The 21142-nt window shown below is 44.1% G+C and overlaps 1 protein-coding gene across 1 annotated transcript in view; it reads left to right on the top strand.

Annotated features, from left to right (window-relative positions):
• Positions 1–3803: 3803 nt before the first annotated feature.
• Positions 3804–21142, top strand: part of LOC149438107 (anterior gradient protein 2-B-like) — a 21769-nt gene continuing 4430 nt past the window's right edge. Inside the window, exons 1-6 of the mRNA XM_089660264.1 lie at positions 3804–3959; positions 9958–10089; positions 10353–10416; positions 12523–12575; positions 15266–15339; positions 18202–18265. Coding sequence (XP_089516390.1) covers positions 3854–3959; positions 9958–10089; positions 10353–10416; positions 12523–12575; positions 15266–15339; positions 18202–18265 — 493 coding nt within the window. The 5' untranslated portion in view covers positions 3804–3853. The remainder of the gene's footprint in view (positions 3960–9957; positions 10090–10352; positions 10417–12522; positions 12576–15265; positions 15340–18201; positions 18266–21142) is intronic.

Genomic DNA, 21142 nt, shown 5'->3' on the forward strand with positions numbered 1-21142 from the left:
TCTTTCTACTTACCACCAATTTAGGGGCGTTCTTTCTACTGACCACCAATTTAAGGGACATTCTTCCCACTGACCACCAATGTAAGAGGAGTAGTCTTTCCATTAACCACCGATTTACAGGACATTCTTCCCACTGACCACCATGTAAGGGACAATTTCCTACTGACCACAAATGTAAGGAGCATTCTTCCCACTAACCTCTAATGTAAGGGGTATTCCTTCCACTGACCCCCAATGTAAGGGGAGAAGTTTTTCCATTGACCACCAATGTAAGGGGCATTCTTTCCACTGACCACCAATGTAAGGGTGACATTGCTCCCACTTACCCTGTTTAATTTTAGCAGGGGTTCCCTGAGACTTGAAAATTGTTTGAAGGGTTCCTCTGGGGTAAAAAGGTTCAGAAAAACTGTGTTAAAGTGCAGCTAATGTATTGCAGGTTACAATATCTTACATGTGGTGGCTGCCTGTGGCCTTTTTAACCCGATGATCCTGCCAGTAACACACTTCCTGCCCTAGGCTGACAACGCTTACTCACTGCACCATATCTATGGAAGAGAAATGTTGTCACCCTAGAAGAGGACTTCAGAGATCTCCCCCTATCCTCATCCCCATACTAGACATGGGTGGTGTTCTGTAGCATATGAAGATAGCTGAGAACAATGTACATGGTTTTCTGTGCATGGCTTTAGTTATGTGTGATAGCAAAACTACTAATGTGCCCCTGGCCTTTCCATTCTCCATCTGAAAGGCAATTCCTTAGACCCATGGTTGCCAATTTGCAAGGTAATGGGGACCTCAAATGCCGTCCCTTCTCTCTGAAGGGGAGAAGGGACGGCGTGGGTGAGAACATCACAGGACCCTGGGACAGGCAAGTGTGCGTTTATTAAAAGTAGGCAGCAGGGGCAGACTGACCATTTGGAAACTCGGGCACTGCCCGAGGACCCGGGGTCAGTAGGGGGCCCCATGAGATGCCCCGGTACCTTTTTCATAGGCTTTTTTGAGTTTGGGCAAGGACACAGGGGCCCCATGATCCCCTATTGCCCGGGGGCCCTATGAGTTGTCAGTCCGCCTCTGGTAGGCAGATACAGTTTTTGTAGCTGCTGACTTTTAATAAACACAAAAATGGCTGGAACTCAGCTTTAAGGGGACCTACAACAAATCAACTCTCCATGTACTGACTGCTGGGGCCCAAGGTCCACACTTCAAACACCAAAGAGCCGCTTGTGGCCCTTGGGCTGCAGGTTGGGCACCAGGACCTTAGAGATACCGAATACTAATATTTTTAACAGTAATGGTAGAGAGGTTCACAAACTATGAATTCATTTGTTTTATTCAAATTTATGTTGCCATGTATTCATCGAGATCTACTGAACTGTTGAACTATATTGCGGCATTCTGCACAAATTGCCTTCCTTGATGCCATTTCATTTTTTCATTCAACTCAATCAGGATCTCCACAATACATTCATTAATATAGTAATTCAATAAATAAAGTATTTTTTAAATACAAGTAGTGTGAACAGAATTATTGCAATTTCTGTACAACGGAGTCAGGGGCGGACTGACAACTCATGGGGCCCCTGGGCAACAGGGGATTATGGGGCCCCTGAGTCCTTGCCCAAACTTAAAAAAGCCTATGAAAAAGGTACCAGGGGCATCTACTGGGGCCCCCGGGCAATAGGGGATCATGGGGCCCCTGTGTCCCTGCCCAAACTCAAAAAAGCCTATGTAAAATGTACCAGGGGCATCTCATGGGGCCCCCTACTGACCCCAGGCCCTCGGCAGTGCCCGAGTTTCCAAATGGTCAGTCCGCCCCTGAGCGGAGTTAAGACAGGAGGAGGGAGAAGCAGCACAAGTAACCAGCCTCATGTGCTAATGAGTAAGGGCTCATGTACACTGCAGCTGATAAACTGACGTTCAGGAGCTTTTCTGCGTTTTTTTCAGCAGCCCCTGAACTCTCCCTAATGTATTCCTATGTGTCCTATGTGTACACATCATCATTTACAGTCGTTTACAGGCAGTTGAGTTTACAGTCATTTTTTTGAATGCACCAACCTTGCATTCAGGAGTAGATTGTATCAGCGTTTCAAACGCTTGTAAACGTGGCTAACCGCGTTTAGAAGCGTTTGCATTTAGAAGCGTTTTTAACTGTTCCATAGCCAGATGCTGTCTGGAGCCTTTTTTCAATCATCAGAAATGCATGCAAAGCATTTTCCATGTATACAAATGGACCCGGTACACCAGCGCAGTCAGTTCCAGGTTTTGCGTGAATGAAAAAATGGTAGAACGTGCCGCATTTTGCTCATGATGGGATCCATAGTGACTACAACCAGAAAAGACCGGTCATCTCAATACATACTGCTCTCTCTGCTTCTGCTCCATTTCTCTCAAAATGTCTGAAATTATTATTTTTTTACTGTTGTTCAGTGCATTCTGGGCATTTGGGAAGATCTCCTGATGTTATCTTTAAAAAACACTTCTAAACGTAAACGCGCATAAACGTGGTATGCAAACACGGCTAAACAGATGTTTTTAACCTACATTTTCCAGCAGTCAGTTTACGTCGTTCAGAAGTATTTTCCAAGCGTCCCGTGTACATGGAGCCTAACATGCTGATAGAAGAAGAGAGCAGAGTGACAGAGAGATGAACTCATCGGTGTGCAGGACAAGAGAACAGGCCTGTAAGCAGGGTCAGACTGACCATTTGGAAACTCGGGCACTGCCCGAGGGCCCGGGGTCAGTAGGGGGCCCCATGAGATGCCCCTGGTACCCTTTTCATAGGTTTTTTTGAGTTTGGGCAAGGACACAGGGGCCCCATGATCCCCTATTGCCCGGGGGCCCCATGAGTTGTCAGTCCGCCCCTGCCTGTAAGTATTATTAAACTGCAGCAGAGAAAAAGTCAGGTCAACTGCTCTGCCAGACAGGGTTGTGCTGTGTGGACGAGCGGTGTAAATCTTAGGACTGGATGGACATAAGTACAAATCCCTTGGAATGCTAAATATATATATATATATATATATATATTGTTTGTGTATTTAACTGCTTACCTGTAGGTCAGCTTTACAGCATGGCGAAGCCTCTGGCACCTGATAGGTAGGAGCAAGCTCACCAATACCTATAATTACATTGTCACAGGTAACTTGAGCTGGCACAATGGGGGGTTATTTACTAAAACTGGAGAGTGCAAAATTTGGTGCAGCTCTGCATAGAAACCAATCAGCTTCCAGGTTTTATTGCCAAAGCTTTATTGAACAAACTGAAGTAAGAAGCTGATTGGCTCCCATGCACACAGCTGCACCGGATTTTGAGTGCACCCGTTTTAGTAAATCCTCCCCAATGTCCCTGATTTACTAAAGCAGTAGAACAAGTTCACGTTGCAAGAGAATTTTCTCTTAGCTTTGTCAATATGGTGAAGCCAAAAAAAAATAATTAAATATTAATTCATTCATTTGCAAGCAAAAATCCTGTTTATATTAATTTTCCTTGAACATGATTGGGTGTTCTTTTGTTAGGGAATTTTCCCCACATTCACTATACTAGGCGATTAAATCCGAGTCAATATCTCTCGCTGTCTCCTGCAGGTAAGAGACTTCAGACAACGTCCAATCACAGGCAGCCAAATCAGACTTCAGCCAAATCACTTTTCCTGATTTACGCTTACCTGTACTTGGATGGCGGCCCGGTCATTACAAGCAAAAAAAAATAATAAAACCGCCCCCAGGCTGAAAATGCCCAGAGATGGCTTAGAGGAGAATTCAGGTGTGGGAGGGGCCGGGTTTTCTCTGTGATATGAGAATCAGATTAGTGTACACCTGAGACAGCAGAGGAATGCAGTGCGACTATTTACATTCAGATGAGTGGGCGGAGCTCAGGTGTGCTCAGGTGTATATATAACCCAGGTAAACGGCTACAAGTTACCCACTCAATGCTGAAAATTTATCCCTGGCTTTGGAGAGGAGGTGAGTTGGCTCTGAATTCATTCATTCTTCCAGGACTTAGCTTCAGATTACCTGGATGAGAAAAAAAGAACAATTAGAGGGAAAGGAGGAGAAGGAGGGGGTACAGAGAAAATTAATTATTTTCTATGGTGTTTACTGTCCTGGCTGTACAAAGGCACTTTGATTCTCTCTTGGCTGCATTTATTCCGAGTCACCTAGGAGACGGCTTAATTAGCAGGATAGAATGCTTGTACAGCAGGCAAGATCAGATCTCCAGGAAGATTATTGGTTTTGGGGAAATTAAGAAATAAAAGGCTTATGTAACAGTTTGATAGTTAGTAAGAAATATATATATATAGAATTATATTATGTGACATTAGTGATATATATATATATATATATATATATATATATATGTACAGTTAGGATTAAATTATGTGACAGTAGTGAAAAAAAATCAAATCTATATATATATATATATATATATATATATATTTATTGTGAAGGTAATTGTATATTAATGTAGCAATAGTGAAAGATTGATTAAAAAAAAATATATATATATAGTATTGAAATGATTATATTACTGCAGCAGTAAGAAAGTGAGAAATTGATTTGAATATATATATATATATATATATATATATATATATACAGTGACATATTCAGTAGACAGTGACATTATATTACTGTAGCAATAGTGTAAAATGGGTTAAATATATACATATATATATGTGTGTGTGTGTGTATATATATATATATATATATATATATATATATATTAAGAATGATATTACTGTGACAGTTTATATATATATATTATTATTGTGAGAGTTTAGTAAGAGATAATGTAGCAGTAGTGAAACACTGATGTACAAAAAAATATATATATACCTGTATATAGTAAGAATATATTATAGTAACAGTAGTAAGACAATTATTTGAGAGAGAGAGAGATTATTGCAATAATTATATTACTGTAGCAGTAAGAAAGTGAGAAATTGATTTGAATATATATATATATATATATATATATATATATATACACAATATATACAGTGACATATTCAGTAGACAGTGACATTATATTACTGTAGCAATAGTGTAAAATGGGTTAAATATATATATATATATATATATATATATATATATATATATATGTGTGTGTGTATGTGCGTATATATATATATATATATATATATATATATATATATATATATATAAAGAATGATATTATTGTGACAGTTTATATATATATTATTATTGTGAGAGTTTAGTAAGAAATAATGTAGCAGTAGTGAAACATTGATGTACAAAAAAAAAAAAAATATATATATATATATATATAGTAAGGTTACATTATTGTAACAGTAGTAAGACAATTATTTTATATATATATATATATATATATGTATATATATATATGTATATATAGAGTATTGCAATAATTATATTACTGTAGCACTAAGAAAGTTAGAAATTGATTTGAATATATATATATATATATATATATATATATATATATATACACAATATATGACATTATATCACTGTAGCAATAGTGAAAAAATGGAATATATATATATATATATATATATATATATATATATATATATATTAAGAATTATATTATTGTGACAGTTTATATATATATTATTATTGTGAGAGTTTAGGTAAGAGATAATGTGGCAGTAGTAAAAAATTGATGTACAATATATATATATATATATGTTAAGGATTATATTTGCGAAAGAGAGTAAGGATTCTACTATTGCGACAGTGGTAAGAAAATGATTTTAAGAAAAAATACTATATATATGTGTATTAAGTATTTTATTAGATAGTTGGATGGATGGATGGATAGATAGATATATTGTAAGTATTATGTCAAAGTGACAGTTCAGTTCTATTGCCATGTGACTGGTGGTGCGATGCAGGGGATTGCATGCTGTAGTTTTGTCCAGTGCCCCCCATATCAGCAGGATGGTGTGACCTCCATGATGAGGCTTTTTGTCTTGTCTATATGTTGGACAAGGCTGCCCAGCACTGCCCAATGCATGTGGTGTGAAGATCACAGGCCTGAGGGTGCAGAGATCCTAGTTCTTCATCACCTTCAGTATAAACATCTTGAACATATTGGATGAGAGTCCGATAATATTTCCTTAAAAGGGAACTCCAGCCCAAGTGTTCCACTTTTGGATAGAGCAATGTAAAGGTTAGTAGAACCGCTGTCATTGCTGTGTCTGCCCCCATTGGTTGACCTTCCTTCACTTCCCGTCCAATAGTCTCGACAGGAAGGGACTAGAGACCCCACATTTGGCAGTTGTCTCACTGGAAGGGAATGGGGAGGGCTTTATCAATCAATATAAAATAATATGAATGTTCGGTAATCAATCCACATATACAGCCAGAGAATAACCCACTGCCTGAGGATTCACTATAGAGAGGTGACTGGTAATCCTGCCTGGTGGCTTGGTTTGGGGAGTAGGACCCGAGGGACATAAAGGGCCAATCCACCCAAAAGTGATGTCTTATTAGTTGACAATGGTCCCCGGAGTCAGCCCCTGACTTCTTAAGTGTCTTGTATGCTCCAACAGTGAGATCTCCCTGCCGTCATTCCCACCTCTGCTGCTGTCCACCTGGGTACCAGCCCCTCATAATGGGCCCAGCAGAGGAACAGACCTAGGAACTCAGCACAGGGATTGTGGGAACCCCTCATAATGGGCACAACAGGTGTACAGACCTGGGAACTCAGTGTAGAGATGGTGGGAACCCCTCATAATGGGCACAGCAAGTGTACAGACTCAGCACAGGGATGGTGGGAACCCCACATAATGGGCACAACAGGTGTACAGACCCAGGAACTCAGCACAGGGATGGTTGGAACCCCTCATAATGGGCACAGCAGGTGTACAGACCTGGGAACTCAGTACAGGGATGGTGAGAACCCCTCATAATGGGCACAGCAGGTGTACAGACCCAGGAACTCAGCGCAGAGATGGTGGGAACCCCTCATAATGGGCACAGCAGGTGTACAGACCTGGGAACTCAGTACAGGGATGGTGAGAACCCCTCATAATGGGCACAGCAGGTGTACAGACCCAGGAACTCAGCGCAGAGATGGTGGGAACCCCTCATAATGGGCACAGCAGGTGTACAGACCCGGGAACTCAGCACACAGATGGTGATAACCCCTCATAATGGGCACAACGGGTGTACAGACCTGGGAACTCAGGAGAGATGGTGGGAACCCCTCATAATGGGCACAGCAGGTGTACAGACCCAGGAACTCAGAACAGGGATGGTGAGAACCCCTCATAATGGGCGCAGCAGGTGTACAGACCCAGTAACTCAGTGTAGAGATGGTGGGAACCCCTCATAATGGGCGCAGCAGGTGTACAGACCCAGGAACTCAGTGTAGAGATGGTGGGAACCCCTCATAATGGGCGCAGCAGGTGTACAGACCCAGGAACTCAGTGTAGAGATGGTGGGAACCCCTCATAATGGGCGCAGCAGGTGTACAGACCCAGGAACTCAGTGCAGAGATGGTGGGAACCCTTCCTAACATCAGATGGTTTCTCTCTGCAGCATCTAAGATATCAGTTCTGGGTTGACTGACCCTTTAATGTTCTAAGATCCAATTTTATGAAATGTTTCTGAAAATGAATCCTATGATCAGGTCACATTGTGTGGAGCTTCTCATTGCACCAATTTAGCTTTGATCGATGGGGTGCAAATCAGACCCAATTCGGCGATTTATAATCCCATAAGAGGAAGCTGCCCTGGGATCCTGGAGATCAGCAGTCTGTGACGCTCCCTTCAGTTAATAAGTAAGAGGAATTTACGGCATATCTCCCCAGCCAGGCATGAGAAAATGTGGAACAAACATACCGACACGGCCACTCCTCATCTGTACCAACAGCAGGAAACCTACACTGTGTCGTATTCAGGGGCAGACTGACAACTCATGGGGCCCCCGGGCAATAGGGAATCATGGGGCCCCTGTGTCCTTGCCCAAACTCAAAAAAGCCTATGAAAAAGGTACCAGGGGCATCTCAGGGGGCCCCCTACTGACCCCGATTTTCCAAATGGTCAGTCCACCACTGGTCATATTGTTCATATATGGAATATCTGCTATGACCTGTTTGGATTAATGTCTGGCCTCTACACCAGGGGTCTCCAAACTTTCCAGTTTACTGCCCTTTAGAATGAAGAATAGTGCCTTATCATTGGTGTCAGTGGAAGGAATAGTGCCTCATCATTGGTGTCAGTGGAAGGAATAGTGCCTCATCATTGGTGTCAGTGGAAGGAATAGTGCCCCATTATTGGTATCAGTGGGACGAATAGTGCCCCATCCTTGGTGTCAGTGGAAAGAATAGTGCCCAATCATTGGTGTCAGTGGAAGGAATAGTGCCTCATCATTGTTGTCAGTGGAAGGAATAGTGCCCCATTATTGGTATCAGTGGGAGGAATAGTGCTCCATCATTGGTGTCAGTGGGAGGGATAGTGCTCCATCATTGGTGTCAGTGGGAGGGATAGTGCTCCATCATTGGTGTCAGTGGGAGGGATAGTGCCTCATCATTGGTGTCAGTGGGAGGGATTGTGCCCCTTCATTGGTGTCAGTTGGAGGAATAGTGCTCCATAATTGGTGTCAGTGAAGGGATAGTACCCCTTCATTGGTGTCAGTGGTAGGAATAGTGCCCCTTCATTGTTGTCAGTTGGAGGAATAGTGATCCATAATTGGTGTCAGTGAAGGGATAGTACCCCTTCATTGGTGTCAGTGGTAGGAATACTGCCTCTTCATTGGTGTCAGTTGGAGGAATAGTGCCCAATCATAGGTGTCAGTGGAAGGAATACAGCCTCATCATTGGTGTCAGTGGAAGGAATAGTGCCAATCATTGGTCATTGTTACCATTACCCATACCCATTATTAGTATCAGTGGGAGGAATAGTGCCCCATTTTTGGTATCTGTGGAGTAATAGTGCCCTATCGTTGGTGTCAGTGGAGGAATGGTGCCCCATAATTGGTGTCAATGGGATGAACAGGGCACCCAAGGGCCAGAGAAAATCTGGCAAAGGGCCACATCCGGTCTGTGGGTTGCAGTTTGGAGACCATTGCTATACAATAAACTCTTCAGAGCAAATGAAAAAAAAATTAAAGTTGAACTTGCAGAATTATCTGTATTGCATACTTACCTTGTTCCAGCTTGGCACAATGTAAGTATGCATATCTCATACCTGATGGGCTTCTGGGGCAGCTGATAATCAGTGTAGTAGTCGGCGCTACTACAGGGATAACCGTGGTCAACCAGGTCCTGTATGTGCTGCTGCCTATCTGCACATTGACCACTGGGGGGAGCTCACTTCATACTTCAAATTTCTTTTAATGAATACAAGGTCATCTGATTGGACAGGGTGTAGTAGAAGGGGGCGGTAACATCACCATCTCCACTTCATCCAGTCAGAGAAAGCCTTGTATTCATTGAAAGAAATGCAAAGCGTTCTATAAATGGCAGAAGTGCAGAGTGAGTGCCCACCTGTGGTCAGAGTGCAGAAGGGCAGTCGTTGGTTCGAATCCCAGCCACGGCACCACCTGTCTGCAGTTTGCATGTTCTCTCTGTGCCTGTGTGGGTTTCCTCCGGGTACTCCGGTTTCCTCTCACACTCCAAAGACATGCTGGTAGGTGAATTGGATCCTGTCTAAGTTGGCCCTAGTAAGTGTATGTATAAATGTAAGTTAGGGACCTTAGATTGTACACCCCTTGAGGGTTAGGGACTGATGTGAATGTACAATATATATGTAAAGTGCTGGGTACATTGATGGCGATATATAAGTACTGAAATAAATAATAAACACGGAAGAATGTAGCTATCACTGTAGTAGCACCAACTTTGATCGGGTTCCACACTGCTCCTTTCTCTAGATTGCCTTAGGTTTTATTGTTGGCATTTTCCATTCCCGACCATCATGAGCTGGAGGTCCAAACTATGCTACAACTTTTTTTTTTTTTTTTTTTTAGCACCCAACATGGATTCCATAGTCAAGTCCGTATTCATTTTACTTGTGGCTACCTCGTTGTCACTGGCCAAAGATGCCCCTGCAGAAGACAATACCACTCCAAAACCCGATCGCCCTCAAACACTATCCAGAGGTAAGAATGGAACGAAGCAAAACTTATCAAAACATCTGAAAAGTCGTTCTGCAACACTCCTAGTCCCCCTAGCTGTGTCTTCTGGCCTTCACATCCTTGTTCCTGGTTCTTGCCGGCAGGCTTTCCCTAGAAGTGGGACTATGCTCCATGGACCGAGAGCGCCCTGCCTGGGCTTTGCTTTGTTTGCCTTCATGTGCAGCAAATATGCAACTAAAACTTCATTGTCTCATTTCTTTTTTTTTTTGTGTTTTCTCTTTCTGCAGGGTGGGGTGACCAACTGGATTGGGTGCAGACCTATGAGGAAGCCTTATTCAAAGCCAAGACAGGGTCAGTCCCAGGGCATTAGTATTTATAGGGCCACGGCTCCCATCTTGTGATAGATTACAGTATTGCACTGAAATAAAAAGTATTTTTATTGTCATGATTTCCATAGAAAAAAAAAAAGAAACCACAGAATTAACTCCTAAGTGGAAGGAAAAGTAGAACTTGCTGTATAATCATTTTGGAATTTTATTTAACAAAAAAAAAATATTATTAGATGTATTATTTAATTAATAATTTTTTATTATTATCATTATTAATAAAATAAAAAATAAATATAATAAAAATACAATAATAATAATAAAAAATTATTGCGTTTTTATTATTTTTTTATTTTTATTTTTTATTTTTTTTTATCAATAGGGTACATTGTTTACACTTTAATTTGACAAAGAAAAATTAATTTTGCTCCATTACAATCAGGGCAACATCCAGGACTTCTCAGCATTCTGGAGGCAGTTGTTCTGGCACCCCCCCCCAGCAGTGTCCTGCTAAAATCCATTCCTCTTTTTGATATACTGCCAGTGGTATTGCAGTGCTAGAAAAATGGTGGGGGGAGGGGGGGGGTATTTTTTTAATGTAACACCAGGATCATGTAATAGCAAAACACCTTCCTACTTAACAGGGGCGGACTGACAACTCATGGGGCCCCCGGGCAATAGGGGATCATGGGGCCCCTGTGTCCTTGCCCAAACTCAAAAAAGCCTATGAAAAAGGTACCAGGGGCATCTCATGGGGCCCCCTACTGAACCCGGGCCCTCGGGCAGTGCCCAAGTTTCCAAATGGTCAGTCCGCCCCTGCTACTTAAAGCATATGTCACCCTAGGTTCACACCTAAGCATTTTCCGCAGCGTTTTGCAGAAACGTACAGCAGTCCATTTAACATGATTTCCTATGGGGCACACCTGCACGTTTTCACCCGGTGTGCTTTTTTGGAAAGGGTAGGGGACTTTTTTGAACACAAAAAGTTGCGTTTTTGGTTCTATAGACTTCAATGGAAATGCTGCAGAAAAGCATGTATTGCAGTTTTGCTACATTTTTGCTGCATTTTGCACTTTAAATCTGCCTAGCAAAAAGAAAAATGTAAAAAAAAAAAAAAAAAGGAGGCAAAAACGTGTCAAAAACGCAGGTGCAAAATGCAACGCAGTGTAGAAACGGCTCAAACGCAACCAGCATAGGTGTGAACCTAGCCTTAGGCTGCCCATACATTATACAATTTTTTTTAGATTTACCTTCAACTATGTAGTGCAAGGGCCTGCCTGATTGCACACAAATAGAAACTGTTTAGGTTTGACCTCATAATATGTGGTTTTGGTCAGGGGTGGACTGAAAACTCATGGGGCCCCCGTGCAATAGGGGATCATGGGGCCCCTGTGTCCTTGCCCAAACTCAAAAAAGCCTATGAAAAAGGTACCAGGGGCATCTCATGGGGCCCCCTACTGACCCCAGGCCCTCGGGCAGTGCCCGAGTCTCCAAATGGTCAGTCCGCCCCTGGTTTTGGTAAATCTACAAGAAAATTGTATAATGTATGGCCAGCCGTGGTATTGCATTAACAATGACGAGTATAATGCTGTATTACACCGCGGTCACATCAAGCCGGACTTTGAAATCGTGCGACTCACAGCGAAGTCCCACATTGTCAAAGTTGGGTGAGATGCCAATTTCAGGTGCGATTTGCAAGACGTCTGACGCAGATGTCTATGCAAATCGCACCAAAAGTACTGCATGTACTACTTTAGAAATCGGTGCGGCTTCGACCAAGTCAGAACCGCACCGATATGACCGTCATAATTGCGGACAAATGGGTGCGACTTGGCATCCAAGCTGCAAGTCGCATGGCATGAAAATCGCATGCCAAGTCACACCCAGTACGACCGGGGTCCAATGCGTTTATATATTATTTAATTACAATGCAAAGTCCAGCTTTTCACATGTTGCACGATCAGGGGCGGACTGACCATTTGGAAACTCGAGGGCCTGGGGCCCCATGAGTTGTCAGTCTGCCCATGTGCACGATATTGTACATAATTATAACAGAACTGACTTTTATTTATTTATAGTCATTTGTGTACTGATAAATATTTTTATAATGAGAATTGTTCTCGTTTTACAGAAATAAGCCTTTGATGGTGATTAACCACAGAGAAGACTGTCCACATTCACAATGTAAGTAATATCTTTTCAAAGCCTGTAAAGTGGCCACATCCGAGTGACACCAGGGAGAAATAGCAGATGAAATGGCATTTCTGGTGTCACCTGTTTTCCTGTTCACAGTCTCTATCCAGGAGGCTGTCGTTGTTCTGAGCATGCATCAATCAAACTCAGCTCAATGTGCTACAGAAGTAAAGAGACGTTTAAATGGTTAAAACCCCTGTCAGCTGTAAGGCTTCGATTTCTTTATCATGGTCATATACAGGGGTAGACTGACAACTCATGGGGCCCCCGGGCAATAGGGGATCATGGGGCCCCTGTGTCCTTGCCCAAACTCAAAAAAGCCTATGAAAAAGGTACCAGGGGCATCTCATGGGGCCCCCTACTGACCCCGGGCCCTCAGGCAGTGCCCGAGTTTCCAAATGGTCAGTCCGCCCCTGGTCATATATAGATTTCTTTTTCCTTTTTATTTCTTTTTCATTTTTATTAAGGCCCCACGCACATAATCGCATAACAGGAACGAGCATTCCCGCCATGCGATTTTTCAAAGCTTGATTGTCATTGTGATTCTGGTGGCGCATAGGGCCAGCCTTGTCAATTGAAAGAACTGCCCTGTGCGTAATTGTCGCCAAAAAAAGAAGTCCCTGCTCCTTTACGGGGGACAAGCTTCACGCTATTTTCAAAGGTGTGCTTTGCTACAAATGTGGTGCGGTTTTTTTTTTTTTCTTTCACGTGACAATCGCGGCAGAATCACATTGCAATCGCACATCACCCGTTGTGCAGTGATTTAGAGTCCTGGGCAGAATCGCTGTGATTCTGCCCCCAATCCCAAATCGGGAATGGGACCTTGTGTATTTACATAGTTACATAGTTAGTCTGGATGAAAAAAGACAAAAGTCCATCCAGTTCAACCAAAAAAAAAAAAGTTATAATCCTACACCCACAGTTGATCCAGAGGAAGGGAAAAAAAACAGCAAAGCACGATCCAATTTGCTCCTGCAGAGGAAAAAATTCCTTCCTGATCCCCCGAGAGGCAATCGGATATTCCCTGGATCAACTTTACCTATAAATGTTATACTCTGTGTATCCAAGAAAGAATGCAGGACTTTTTTTAACCGGTTCTGCACCACCCTATAGCAGAAATACTGCTACAGGGCGGCACGAGTACACAAAATCACATATATATTCAAAGCCTCGGCCGTCAATCACTGGGTCCCAGCCAGTAATTAGTCACCGGCACCCGGTGATCGCCGAGATCTCTCCCATGGGGGAGAGCACTGTGCATAAACAATACAGATCTCTCCCCTGTCAGCTTCTGCACACTGCTTTGTATGGCTCTGCATAGCAGAACCAAACAAAGCAGAGTGCTAACAGTGAAACACACACACAGCATACATAGTAAAACAGCACACAGCATGCAGTTAACCCTTTGATCGGACCTCATGTTAACCCCTTCCTGCCCATTGCCATTAGTACAGTGTCAGTGCTTTTTATTAGCACTGATCACTGTATTGGTGTCACTGGGGATGTCAGTGGCAGTTAGTAAGTTCCCCCCCCAGTGTCAGAATGCCCACCACAGTCTCACTATAAGTCACTGATCGCCGCCATTACTAGTAAAAAAAAAAAATGAAATCCCAGTATCTATATCGTCATTTTTAAATGCTATAACTTTCAAGTAAACCAATTAATTTACATGTATTGGAATTTTTTTTTAGCAAAGACATGTCGCAGAATACATTTTGCCCTAAATTTATGACAAGATTTGATTTAAAAAAAATTTTATTGGACATGTTTAATAGCAAAAAGTCAAAAATATGTTTTTTTTTCTAAATTGGCAGTCTTTTTATAGTGCAAAAAATTAAAAACGGACAGTTGATCAAATACCATCGAAAGAAAGCTCTGTTTGCGAGAAAAAAGCACGTAAATTTAATTTGGGTGCAGCGTTGCATGATCGTGCAATAACGCAGCGCTGTATCGCAAAAAAATGGCTGGTCAGGAAGGGGGGGGGGGAATCCTCTAGAGGGCGAGGGGTTAAACTAATTCACTGAGCTGGCCAAAACCAACTCTTGAGGGAGTCTATTGCACATTTGCACAGCTCTCACTGTGAAGAAACCTTTCCGTATTTGGAGATGAAATCTCTTTTCCTCCAGACGTTTCCAGATTTATGTTTTCTATTTAACTATTTTTCACTTTTATGTATTTATTTTTCCTTTATTTATTTGTTCCTCTTTGTCTGTCTGTTACCCATTGGAGAGATTTCCCTACTGGAGACACAACAGGAAGTGAGAACAAATCTCTGCTTCTGGATGTGTCTTTTACCTTCCATTCTGGTTACAGCTGTAACATTTTGGATTCCCCATCGATGGGGTCACCAGGACAAATGGACGGGCTAATCTCTCCTGCGGGGACACAGATAGCACGGAAAGCCTAATGTGGTGGTGGTGGGGGGGGGGGGGGGGGTAAATTAAAGAAATCCTTTATCCCAATATTAGGCTATATTTAATAAATTCAATTATTTCCTGAACTGCAGTAATAAAACGGAATGCATTATGTGGGATTTTATTAGAAATAGATGAATGGTGCGCCCGGTGGGAGGGTGGAAGGAGCGCAGATTGCCTAGATGTGTATATTGGTATAGAATGGTGATCGATAATTTATTGCACAATAAATACCATTGTAACCATTTTACAATCTGCTCCCTGCAGCCCTGAAGAAAGCATTCTCTGAACACATTGGAATCCAGAAACTAGCTGAAGAATTAATCCTCCTCAATGTCATTGTGAGTACGGGAACATCACTGGTGGGGATCAGCTGTGTGTCTTCTCCTGTCTGTCCTGTAGAGGGGGTGAGAGTCACTGTCGGGGATCAGCTGTGTGTCATCTCCTGTCTGTCCTGTAGAGGGGGTGAGAGTCACTGTCAGTGGCGGGGATCAGCTGTGTGTCTTCTCCTGTCTGTTCTGTAGAGGGGGTGAGAGTCACTGTCAGTGGCGGGGATCAGCTGTGTGTCTTCTCCTGTCTGTCCTGTAGAGGGGGTGAGAGTCACTGTCACTGGCTGGGATCAGCTGTGTGTCTTCTCCTGTCTGTCCTGTGGAGGGGGTGAGAGTCACTGTCACTGGCTGGGATCAGCTGTGTGTCTTCTCCTGTCTGTCCTGTAAAGGGGGCGAGACTCTCAGTCACCGGCTGGGATCAGCTATGTGTCTTCTCCTGTCTGTCCTGTAGAGGGGGTGAGAGTCACTGTCACTGGCGGGGATCAGCTGTGTGTCTTCTCCCATCTGTCCTGTAGAGGGGGTGAGAGTCAGCGTCACTGGCGGGGATCAGCTGTGTGTCTTCTCCTGTCTGTCCTGTAGAGGGGGTGAGAGTCACTGTCACTGGCGGGGATCAGCTGTGTGCCTTCTCCTGTCTGTCCTGTAGAGGGGGTGAGAGTCACTGGCTGGGATCAGCTGTGTGTCTTCTCCTGTCTGTCCTGTAGAGGGGGTGAGAGTCACTGTCCCTGGCTGGGATCAGCTGTGTGTCTTCTCCTGTCTGTCCTGTAGAGGGGGTGAAAGTAGGATAGGGAGCCCCCTATAAAGTACAATTAAAGGGCCAGAGTGCCCAAAACTAGTATTGCAACTTTTGGTAGATCCTGGAGATTTAGGCTTCCACCGCCCTTTCCCATGCTCAGGGAGCTGCAGTTGTTGCGTAAGCTCTACTATACCAATGTTAACCCCCACATGGGGATCTGACACGTTTCCTGAAGGCACAAGTTCCAAGTTCAGGAAACATGTTAGACACGCATGTGTGAGTAATTCACAAAGCTCCTTTGCAAGTATATGGCAATTCAGGCTCGGCCCACAGTGCTGTGACCCCCATTGTCGTGTGACTTGCTTGTGACTTCCTTTTGTGAATTAAAGGATAAGTCCACCTTTGGGAACATGTTACACCTGTTTTTAGTGAGTAACATGTTCCCATAGCCACAGCCACTTCGCCCACACGGCCCCATCATTCCTTCAAAGAGTTCCGTGAATGAATGAACTGCAAGTCCCGGCAGCCTTAGCGGGTGTCAGCTTGTAGTTGTCAATGAACTATCACGGTGCTGTGGAGCTCTGTGGTAGTTCATTGAAGCTTCCTTTCAGTATATCTGCTTGACCGTGCATCCCATACATCCCGTACACCCTGTACACTCCTGTACATCCCATACATCCCATACATTCCTGTACATCCCATACACCCCGTACATCTCTGTACATCCCATATATCCATGTACATCCCATACACCCCATACACCCCATACATCCCGTACATTCCATACACCCCATACATCCCGTACACCCTGTACACTCCTGTACATCCCATACACCCCATACATCCCGTACATTCCTGTACATCCCTGTACATCCCGTACATCCCGTACACCCCATACATCCCATACATTCCTATACATCCCATACATCCCTGTACATTCCTGTACATCCCATACACCCCGTACATCTCTGTACATCCCATACACCCCATACATCCATGTACATCCCATACACCCCTTACAACCCATAAACCCTGTACATCCCGTACATCCCATACACCCCTTACATCCCATAAACCCTGTACATCCCGTACATCCCATACACCCCTTACATCCCATACACCCCTTACAACCCATAAACCCTGTACATCCCGTACATCCCATACATCCCATACACCCCTTACATCCCATATACCCTGTACATCCCATACACCCTGTACATCCCTGTAGATCCCATACACCCCGTACATCCCTGTACATCCCTGTAGATCCCATACACCCCGTACATCCCTGTACATCCTGTAGATCCCATACACCCCGTACATCCCATAAACCCTGTACATCCCGTACATTCCTGTACATCCCATACACCCCTACATCTCTGTACATCCCATATACCCCATACATCCATGTACATCCCATACACCTCTTACATCCCATAAACCCTGTACATCCCGTACATCCCATACACCCCTTACATCCCATACACCCCTTACAACCCATACACCCTGTACATCCCGTACATCCCTTACATCCCATACACCCCTTACATCCCATACACCCTGTACATCCCCGTACATCCCATACACCCCGTACATCCCATACACCCCGTACATCCCATAAACCCTGTACATCCCGTACATTCCTGTACATCCCATACACCCCGTACATCTCTGTACATCCCATATACCCCATACATCCATTTATATCCCATACACCCCTTACATCCCATAAACCCTGTACATCCCGTATATCCCATACACCCCTTATAACCCATAAACCCTGTACATCCCGTACATCCCATACATCCCATAAACCCTGTACATCCCATACACCCTGTACATCCCTGTAGATCCCATACACCCCGTACATCCCTGTACATCCTGTAGATCCCATACACCCCGTACATCCCATAAACCCTGTACATCCCGTACATCCCATACACCCCGTACATCCCTTTACAACCCATACACGCCTTACATCCCATACACCCTGTACATCCCTGTACACCCCGTACACCCCATACACCCCATACAAAGGTTCTAAAAGTTTTTGGATTTTTGCAGATGCAGAAAAATAGAGGTTTTTCCTTGAAGACTTTTTGTCAAGGAGGATTAACGTCTTCTCATTTGATTTCCTCTAGTATGACCCCACAGACAAAAACCTGCTCCTGGATGGCCAGTACGTGCCCAAGATTGTATTTGTTGGTGAGTTTTCCTGTTATAGTACACTTGTAAGAATGTATAAAAATCTCTAACCGTGCCCCCCCCCCCCCCAATAGATTTTATAACAAACATTAGATCAACCTGAGATGCATCACAGTCTTCGTTTACACTGCACTGTGCTAGGGTTTGTTTCAATTCAGTTTTCCAGCACTGTTCCCACAGTTACCAGTATCATAGAGATGAATGGGAGAGCACCACCCATCTCTCTTTAACTCCCTCCATACTGCTGTATTGGGAAAGGTGGACGTCTGTTTCTTCGATTTTCGCCTGGTGATGCAGCCAGTAAGTCTGTTGTTTTCAATAGAACAAGTTGTCACGCCAAATGAATCAGGTACAGGGTGGAGACAAACCATTGACCACTGGCAGGGGTACTTACAATGATCAGATTTTGTTTATGTAAAACCTTTATCCCAAAAGGAAAAAATAAAATGTTTGCTGTAACTGCTTACAAAGTGTGAGCTGGAGTTTGGCTTCATTTTGTTAGTGTATTTAAATCTGCTAGTCCACATAACACTCCCCTCCGATTAACAATACTGCTGTACAAAGGTGCCCCCCTGTGCTCCTTCATCCAGAGTGGGGGGGGGTTCTAATACAGAAGGTGTGTTACTGGCCAGATCACCAGGTGAATACAGAAGGAAGAAAGCCTAAAAGAAGAAAACTAATGCAGCCACCACATCTAATGATTGGTAAGGTGCAATATAGGACATTTTGGTTTGGGGTTTAATACCGCTTTAAATCTCTGCGATGAAGCGGTCATTAAAGAGCTCCCGTGGCAGACAAAAGGCATGGAGCAGATTGGAGCTGCTCTGTGTCTTGTGATTGTTGTGATGACCAATCACTGCATTCACAAAAGTAAACACAATCTGAGAGGCCACCCCTACTTCCTCTATGCCGATACACCTGATAGTCCCCATTTTTTAGCCGGCGCTTCTTCTGCCTGCTCCTGTGAGTCTAACTGCTTCTACTGACCACCAACGAAAGGGGGACACACTGTTCTTCACTGAACACAGGAAGGGGGCACACAGGAGCATATGGACCTTAAAGGGGCACACTGACATCACCAATGTTATGGGGGGGACACCACTGACCTTTAATTTAATGTGGCACTGATCACTAACATTAAGAGGGCACATACCACTGACCAACATTTAAAGGAGCACTCACTACCAGCCACTACCATAAGGGGGTGCTAACTCCTCACTGCTGAAATCTGCAAGCTGTTCTGTGCATTATACACTCTATTGCCAAAAGTATTGGGCCGCCTGCCTTTCTACACACATGAACTTTAATGGCATCCCCAGGGGCGGACTGACAACTCATGGGGCCCCCGGCAATAGGGGATCATGGGGCCCCTGTGTCATTACCCACACTCAAACCACACCCAAAAAAGCCTATGAAAAGTACCAGGGGCATCTCATGGGGCCCCCTACTGACTCCGGGCCCTCGGGCAGTGCCCGAGTTCCCAAATAGTCAGTCCGCCCCTGGGCATCCCAGTCTTAGTCCGTAGGGTTCAATATTGAGTTGGCCCCGCCCTTTGCAGCTATAACAGCTTCAACTCTTCTGGGAAGGCCGTCCACAAGGTTTAGGAGGGTGTCTATGGGAAGGTTGGACCATTGTTCCAGAAGCACATTTGTCAGGTCAGGCACTGATGTCGGGGGAGGAGGCCTGGCTCGCAGTCTCCACTCTAATTCATCCCAAAGGTGTTCTATGGGGTTGAGGTCAGGACTCTGTGCAGGCCAGTCAAGTTCCTCCACCCCAAACTGGCTCCTCCATGTCTTCATGGACCTTGCTTTGTGCACTGGTACACAGTCATGTTGGAACAAGAAGGGGCCATCCCCAAATTCTTCCTTCAAAGTTGGGAGCATGAAATTGTCCAAAATGTTGCCTTAAGAGTTCTCATCACAGGAACTAGGAGGCCAAGCCCAACCCTGAAAAACAACCCTACACCATAATCCCCCTTTCACCAAACATTACACTTGGCACAATGCAGTCAGGCAAGTACCGTTCTGGCAACTGCCAAATCCAGACCCATCCATCGGATTGCCAGACAGAGAAGTGTGATTGGTCACTCCAGAGAACACGTCTCCACTGCTCTAGAGTCCAGTGGCGGTGTGCTTTATACCACGGCATCCGACGCTTTGCATTGCACTTGGTGATGTAAGGCTTGGATGCAGCTGCTCGGCCATAGAAACCCATTCCATGAAGTTCTCTACGCACTGTTGTTGGGCTCATCTGAAGGCCACACCAAGTTTGGAGGCCTTTAGCTATTGACTCTGCAGAAAGTTGGCGACTTCTGCGCACTGTGCTCTTCAGCATGCGCTGACCCCGCTCTGTCATGTGACGTGGCCTACCACTTGGTGGCTGAGTTGCTGTTGTTCCCAGTTTCTTCCACTTTGTTATAATCCCCCTAACAGTTGAGCGTGGAATATTTAGTAGCCAGGAAATGTCACGGATGGACTTATTGCACAGGTGACCACCTATCATGGGACCACGCTTGGAGTCACTGAGCTCCTGAGAGCGACCCATTCTTTCACCAATGTTTGTAGAAGCAGTCTGCATGCCTAGGGGCTTGATTGTATACACCTGTGTCTATGGAGGGGATTGGAGCACCTGAATCACATGATTTGGAGGGCGGGGACAATACTTTTGGTAATATAGTGTATGTGAGCCCTGCACTTTAAACTAAAATGGTTGGGGGGTTTTAGCGCCCCGTGAAATGTGATGCATCAGATTTTTTCAAAATGTTTTGGTTTATTCCCTTCTATAGTAAAAAATTTAAATCCTAGTGGTTATTTAATCCCGCCAAAGGAATGACCTATATGTTTAAAAAAAAAACATAAAATTAATTTGGTGACAGTG

This window comes from Staurois parvus, unplaced genomic scaffold (genome assembly GCF_062004578.1).
Source record: "Staurois parvus isolate SC_StPar_1 unplaced genomic scaffold, SC_StPar_1.0 ptg001220l, whole genome shotgun sequence".
NCBI classification, from domain to species: domain Eukaryota; kingdom Metazoa; phylum Chordata; class Amphibia; order Anura; family Ranidae; genus Staurois; species Staurois parvus.